This window comes from Monopterus albus, unplaced genomic scaffold (genome assembly GCF_001952655.1).
Source record: "Monopterus albus unplaced genomic scaffold, M_albus_1.0 scaffold147.1, whole genome shotgun sequence".
In the NCBI taxonomy this organism is placed as follows: domain Eukaryota; kingdom Metazoa; phylum Chordata; class Actinopteri; order Synbranchiformes; family Synbranchidae; genus Monopterus; species Monopterus albus.
Window position 1 is genome coordinate 1,619,675 of NW_018128027.1, and position 7,906 is coordinate 1,627,580.

At 41.8% G+C, this 7,906-nt stretch overlaps 1 protein-coding gene across 2 annotated transcripts in view; it reads right to left on the minus strand.

Annotated features, from left to right (window-relative positions):
- akt1 (v-akt murine thymoma viral oncogene homolog 1) overlaps positions 1 to 7,906 on the minus strand; it is a 43,688-nt gene that overhangs the window by 17,566 nt on the left and 18,216 nt on the right. For both annotated transcript variants that reach the window (XM_020614555.1, XM_020614556.1), the window contains exons 3-5: positions 5,193 to 5,321; positions 3,652 to 3,763; positions 3,233 to 3,356 (exon numbers count right to left, since the gene is read on the minus strand). In XM_020614555.1, coding sequence (XP_020470211.1) covers positions 3,233 to 3,356; positions 3,652 to 3,763; positions 5,193 to 5,321 — 365 coding nt within the window. The remainder of the gene's footprint in view (positions 1 to 3,232; positions 3,357 to 3,651; positions 3,764 to 5,192; positions 5,322 to 7,906) is intronic.

The following is a 7,906-nucleotide window of genomic DNA, read 5'->3' on the forward strand; positions in this document are numbered from 1 at the left end:
ACTCCTAAACAGCTGAGGAGTTTATTACCAGGAAATAAGTCATGTACTGATGTGATGTACTGTTTACATTCTCAGTTTGCACATGCATAATTGCACATTGACTGTTAACTGCTGCACATGCTGCTCCCATGCAGCATACATTCTCTATTATATTTTATTGTATTGCTGCATTTGTTGCTGCCTAAAATGTCCTAGATTCTGTGTTATATGCATAACTGCACGACTCTGCTGCACATGCTGCTCCCATGCAGCATACATTCTGTTATATTCTTGTATATTTTTTTCTACTATCTTGCCTTAAAGTGCCTTAGATTTTGTTATTTATCTACTTTATATTTCATTTGTATTTTGTGGCATTCATGTGGACGGCAAAGTAAGAATTTCATTGTACAGGGAAACACGTTTCCTAACTGATGTGTTTCAGGCCTCTCCACACCTCACGCATGTTGTTATTCTCCATGCTCTGCTCCAGCTTGTCCCCTGAGAGGAAAGCCCTCTTCTTCTCATTTAGCAGTACTTTTAACTCGGTACTCACCCAGTGCTTGTTGTTAGAAAAACACCGTACTCTCCTGGATGGTACGGTATTTTCCACACAGAAGTTTATGTAACCCGAAACACAGTATGTGAGGCCATCTATGTCTTCTCCATGAGGACTGCAGAGGATGTCCCAGTCTATGGTGTGAAAACAGTCCCTCAGCTGCTCAATTGCCTCCTCTGTCCATACCTTTACTACCCTGACCTGAGGTGACACTTTTTTCCACCACTGGAGTATACACAGGTAGTAGGTGAACAAGGTTGTGGTCAGTGACCTAGAGGGGGAGGGGAGCAGAGGTGTACGCCTTCCTCGCATTTGCATACATTAGAACCAGAGTTTTATTGTCCCTTGTGTGGCAATTTGCATACTGGGTGAAGTTTGGGAGGGTGGCCGAGAAGGGGAGAGAAGCATGCTTACAGTCCCCCGAGATAAGAATTAAAGCCTGTGGATGTTGTGTCTGCAGCCCGGCTATGGTGCTCAGCGCACGCTGACACGCAGCCTTAGCGTCGACCGAAGGATTAATGTACACCATCACCACAATCACATGGGAGTGCTCCCTAGGGATGTAGTACGGCCGTACGCTGATAGCTAACAGGTCAATGTCTCTGCTACAGAATTTTTCCTTAACAGTTATGTGTCCGGGATTGCACCATCTGCTATTAAAGTACATCGCCAAACCTGCACCTTTCCTCTTACCACAGTCGGCTGTGCTTCGATCTGCCCGAATTAGTCTCCTTGTAAGGAGACCACTGAATCTGGAGTGTTGTTGTTCAGCCAGGTCTCGGTGAAGCATAGCAGGCTGCTCTCCCTATACTCACGTTGCAGTCTCATTAGCGCTGTTAGCTCATCCATCTTTTTGGAGAGGGACCGCACATTACCCATAATGACAGATGGTAAACATGGCTTATACCTCAGTTTCATCTCCCGGCGCTTTATGCCGGCTCTGCGGCCCCGGATTTCACGCCGTATTTCCAAGGGAATCTCCAGCTTCTCCCCATGAGGTGGCCAGTCGCTTCTGAGTGCTAGTAGTTGGCTTCGGGTGTAAACAATGTGACCGGTGTCTCCTGACTACGGAGCTCGCGAAATAGTAAGAGTCATAATGCAAACGTCGATATTTTATTCTTATGGGTGGGTGAAATTTTCTCTAGTGTGATGTATTCTATGAGAAGTTTGGTCCAGTGGTTGATGTGTAATGAATTTTTAGATTTCCAGTTTAGAAAGATAGTTTTCTTGGCGATAGAGAAATAAGAAGTGGGTTTTTATATTTAATTGGTAGGTGGTTGACCTCTGTGATATTACCGAGCAGGCAGAGTGATGGGGATGGAGGTATTCTACAGCTCAAGATGGTTTCCGGTTTCCGCGCCCTGAAGTCCATGGGTTTTTTTGAATGAGTTTTTGGTTAGATGACTGAAATAAGGCCTGTGATTCACATGTAAGATTTAGTTACTTTATAATCTTTAGTTACTTCTCATACCTTTAGTTCCCTTTAGTTACCTTTCATAACTTTATTTTCCTTGTCTATACATATTACAGCTGTATTGATGATTGTCCAGAACTACTGAGCTTTGGTTATTTTAATACATTTATTTCCCTTGCTTATATAGCTTATAACTGTAATGAAGTAGAATCTGCTTACTTTGAATGCTGTAACTTCTGTGTAGAGACTAGATGTCTGCATCTCTTTGTGACCAGACAGTCAATTCACATTTTAGCAAAGGCCTGTTTCACACCCACACCTAGACCCACATAGCATATCCCAAGTTCTGCCTCACCAGGAGGTGTCTTACACACCCAGGGGGGCTCACCACCTGACACACACACACACACACACACACACACACACACACACACACACATAGACTTTACCACATTCTAAAAAGGGGGAGCTCCAGTTCACACCAAATGGATAATAGGATCAAAAAGCTGTTGAATGTTGTACCTCTGTCCAGGGCGGCGCAGCCCAAGAAGATAAAATGTATTGTAAGAACTTAATTCGAGGTTCAGAGGTTCCTGCAGCAACCACCGGTTGGATTTACCAACCTTGGAGCTACTTGAAAGGGAGTGATGTTTCCACTACTCGGTGGGACTTTACGGTAAGTAAAAAAAAATAAACAAAAACAAACAAAAAAGAAACCACACACTGCATGTCTATTAATGCGTTGTTTCTGTAACATTAGAGAGACTGCAGTGCATTTATAGCCTAACAATAGCTTTTTACATCTGAAGATTATATCTGGGCTTTAAAAAAAAAAAAAAAATCATTAAAGTGGTGTTCACTTGGGTGATTATTTTGCTGAACAAAACATGCAAGTATAATAAACTGTTGTTTGTCACAGAGCTTATTTTCTGCAATAATCCAAAAGCCTATGGAAAAATCCCACTGGCTTTTTGTCAAGGGAACCAGGATGATGCAAACTTCGAGTTGGCCAGCAACAAAAATAAAAAGTCATCCCTATGGTACTCTATTGCAGTTTCCACATCTATAATGGTTTGGCCTACATTTAGTTGTAGGCCAATTAACCTATGACTCTGAGTTGTTGTGTGGGAGACACCCAATCTGGTGGGCTTGTCATGTGGGGTTTGTGACATCTAGTGAACATGCTGTCTGGTGCCAAGCCAACCATGGCTGATGTTGGTAAAGTGGAAAGGAAGGTGGGAAAAGTAATGGTCAACTTGGCAGGTATGAACGGGCCTTACTTTGTGTTTGGGTTTGGTCAGGTAGACTTCCATGTCCATGGGGTCTGGAGAGGAGTCCATCATCTCCTCCTCTTGTTTCTGCAGGCCTTCAGCCACTGCCTGGATGGCTTTAGTCCATTCTTCCCTAAGGGAGGCAAAGGCAGCAGAAACATTACATCAACTCATTTACCAACATGCAAGGGCAGCATAACGGTCTAATCAATGGGAAGGCAATTTCAAGTTTATTATTATTAATAAGTGTGAAATCTCCCAATAGCCAGTGGACTTTGTGCAAATGCATAACAATGATTAAATGTGTAGGTTTGTGTATTAGAAAAACAGATGAGCCCTTAAACAGCTAACAACGAGCAAATTCTCTGGAAGCAGATGATTTGTGTTTCACTGCTCTGTGAGCTGAGAGGTGTGCGCTTCTCCCTTGCCTCTCCTCGGGGGTCTCCACGTGAAAGGTCCGCTCGATGACAGTGGTCCACTGCAGACAGCGGATGATAAATGTGTTGGGCTTGGGCCGTTCCGTCTTCATCAGCTGGCACTCTGACCACAGCCAAGGAGGGAAGGGAAGGAGATGGAGAGAAGGGCCAGAGTGAAGGAGAGCAGGGGGAGTAGAGGGGAGAGGCAGACCCACAGTTATAGCCATTTATCTTTATCGCCATCCTAACAGTCACTGTTGTCCAATTTGGAAAAGAACAGGTGCACTTTGGTGGATGAAAACAACTCTGATCCTTAACTTAACATTCTCCAATACTGGTTTTGGTAAAGATTTGAAATCTGTGTACTTCTAAATAAAAAACAATTCTATAGGAAGAACACAAAATTTGATTTACAGTTTTTATTCTACTGAAATTTTGTTTCTCTATAAATGTTATGAGTTCTACTGCAAAAACTTGTAATGCCTTAAAATGAATGCAACTACACTTCATAAATAACTGAATTTCAAGTTTTACTATTGTTACCATAGATTTCTCAGTTTTTTCTTTCACACTTTTCTCAGCAAATAACTGTCTTGTAAGCAGTTTGCAAAACAATTACTCACAATTTTCTAATAAGTGAATTTAGATGGCAAAGAATTCCATCTGCACGTCCTTCACATTAACATCTGTTCCCAAATGAAACATGTCAGCAAATATGTCAGGACGTGACACAAAATGGCCTCTGTCTGATAGATGCGGGACAGGGGGAGTGGACCACCACTGAGTTCCAACATGGCTCCATCAGGGTGAATATGTAATCCAGCTGCAGCAGCCCCGTCAGCAGCGACAGCCATGTGTCCTCTGCGCCAGGGTCGCAGTGGTGACAAAAACCCAAAGCTGTCGCTGATTGAGACACAGCCTCAGAGTGGAGCCCCAGATAAATACTTGAAATCAGGCAGCTAATAGCCACGATAACTCAAGAGTGTCGGAGAGGAAACATTCTGTTAAACAAACAGTATGCAGTCTAATTGCTGTGTTCAGTCATCTGCACAGCTTATCGCAGCAACTTTCTCTGATGATGCAGTGGGCTCGGCTGCTCTGGGCATTTTTTGTTGTTGCTGTTATTTTCTGTCATAGTACAAAAACAGAGTTTGGGGGAAGACACATACAGAGAAGAGGAATGACATCCAATGTATTAATCTCCAGACATCTTGCATGCACATTTAGTAGCTTGCTTTGCCTCGGAGCGGTGCCCCCATCGAAAGAAATATGCAGAGATAATACTACAGCCAATTTGCCAATGCTTCAATTCATAATCACTTGAAGTGACTTAACAATAAGAAAGGTCTCCTGGTCATAATATTACAGATAATTTACTTTCATACCTACATCTCGTAGGCACTCAGGTGTGGTTTTACAAAGGTGTTTTTACTCTTCAGGGTGGATGTGTGAATAAACAAGTAAAAACAGGAAAGCAGCAAACAAACAAGGGTAAAAGAAGCTGCCAAGAAAGATGGGGAAAATGTGGTGGTTTCTCTGAAGCAGATACTCACGTGCTACAGAGAAATTATTTAAGGGGGTTTCCAGCTGGTCAACATCGTGTGGTTGCTCTTTGTAGCCAATGAATGTACCGTCACTCTTCAGGAGAAAATATCTCGGCCTCCAAGTCTTGATGTATTCTCCTAATATGAGAAAGATCAAAAAGGACTGTTGAGTTATAGGCGGCAACACAAAACAACTTGTGACACAGTAACAGAGTTTCTTCTCACAAACAAACTGTAATTGAGACACGTCATGTTTTCATATTCTGAAAATGCTGACTAATGAGCAGCTATTTTCTTTACACTGTGGTTTTGTGATTGATGAAACAGCGCCGTCCTTTCTCTTTCTGTGTCCATTCCCAGTGTGCAGCTAATTTCTAATTACCATGCTGTTCACCTGTGTTCCCTAAGATGCCCATCTTGTCACAGTCTTTCTTTAGTGTAGGTCAGCTGCAGGACAAATGATAGTTTTAATAAGAGTCAAGGCCCTTTCCCCTCACCGTGTCTGCCCTCTCTTCAGTGGGGACAATACAAACTCTCAGGGAATGTTCAAAACCTTCTCCGACCATTTCCACATCCTGGCAATTTAGGATCAAAACTGATGAATATTACCAGGAAGACTAGGAAAGCTCTGTTAAGACAAAACAAACTTACAAATAAATGTAGCACTGTACTTTTATAACACTGTTGGACTGATATGATAGACCAAACCCTCCCCCCAATAACTAAATATCAAAGTTAATGCAATAAAACTAGAGATACTATCTTTTATATTTCACAGATTCTTGCACATTGTCAATATTTGGCACATACATTACCCACAATGCAATTCAACTGCCAACATCTTAATCTGAGTTTCCAGTGCATTGTGCTATTAGCAGTTAATGTAGCGTTCACATTCACTTGTGTCATGTTGGAGGACATCACTACACCATCCTGCCAGCAGCAGTTATTATTTGGACAGGACCTCATATAATCTGATAAAACAAAAGCCCCCAGGCATATGGAGCTCCTGACACCTGCAGACTGACAGCTGATCCAGCTGTGCAATCACCATCAAAAACTGATGCTGCTTCAAATGACAAATGTGTTTCCTTGACTCCTTTCCTTTTCAGCAAAGTTCCACTTTAAACTATAGATGTTGTAACTATTAGTGTAGTTTGTTTTATTAACCACAATCACTTTGTCGCTTTCCTGTCATTTTGTGTCACTCCCATCATGTTTGCCAGAACCTCATTTTAATTTTCTAATAAAAACTTTCCCACTTTCTAGAAAACCCATAACCTCAAGCCATGTATGTCCATCCCATTCACATAGACACACCAGCATCACACAAATGTATCTCTCATAGGCAGACAAAACTCAATTTATTCCGGTGATGCTTCAGGAAATGTTGTGCCAGATGTTGTGCAGACGGGGGGAGAAAACAAACAAAAAAAATCAAACTTGCATACCATAGCAAGGCAGTGGCACACAGTGGAGTGGGACTTGAATATTTATACAGGAAAAGTGTAATTTATTTTTAATTACGGAGCTGCATATTAACCCCATGCAGAGCTGTAGCAAGCCGTCCTTAATTGCCCCATTTCCTGTAACACAGAATTGTGGTTTGGTGTGTGTCGGTGACACACACGCGCTTCTACCTGAAACAATAAGATCAGTTTGAAACAGTACAGACCAGACAGCTGCTAATAATGTCTCCTCTTCTTATTACACATCCTTCTAAAATATTTAAAGAGATACCAAGAACTTACAATACTGAATGTCACTTTTTAAGATGTCGCTTTTGACATCTCAAAATGATGAACTTCCTCTTTCCATGACATCTCTAAAAGTTAAAAGTAATGACATGTGCAGCAAACTAATAGGACATCCTACATATGGCTTTTGGCCTGTCAAGATGAAAGGTAAGGAGGAAAGTAAAACAAAAAACAGAAAAGCCCAGTTATTCTGGCAAAGTCAACCACATACAGCAGGATGGAGGCTTGTAAAACAGTAAAGCATCAAGCCATTAAACACAAAGCAAATGCCAATGTGTAAGAACACCTAAATTACTGTGATTGGCAATGTGCACCAATCACCACACTGGTGGAAACATCTGCCTCCGTGCAAAACACTGTATATTTTAGTCTTCAATCTGCAGCAAAAGTCCAATACATTTTTCATATTTTTTATCATGACATGGGAGGAGACATCTTTTTTTGCTGCAAAGTAAGCATTTTCACTCTAAACAACTTTGTCAACTTTCAGTTTGCTGTTCTTGTTGCCCTCTGACACAGATGCCCACAACTACAGTGAAGAACACAAGTATTTGAACACCCTGCGATTTTGCAAGTTCTCCCACTTAGAAATCATGGAGGGGTCTGAAACTCACATTGTAGGTGCATTCCCACTCTGAGAGACAGGATTAAAAAAAAAAAAAATTCAGGAAATCACATTGTATGATTTTTAAAGAATTTATTTGTCTTGCACTGCTGAACATAAGTATTTGAACACCTGAGAAAATCAGTGTTAATATTTGGTACAGAAACCTTTGTTTGCAATTACAGAGGTCAAACGTTTCCTGTAGTTCTTGACCAGGTTTGCACACACTGCAACAGGGATTTTGGCCCACTCCTCCACACAGATCTCCTCTAGATCTGTCAGGTTTCGGGGCTGTCGCTGAGCAACGCGGAGTTTAAGCTCCCTCCAAAGATGTTCTATTGGATTGAGGTCTGGAGACTGGC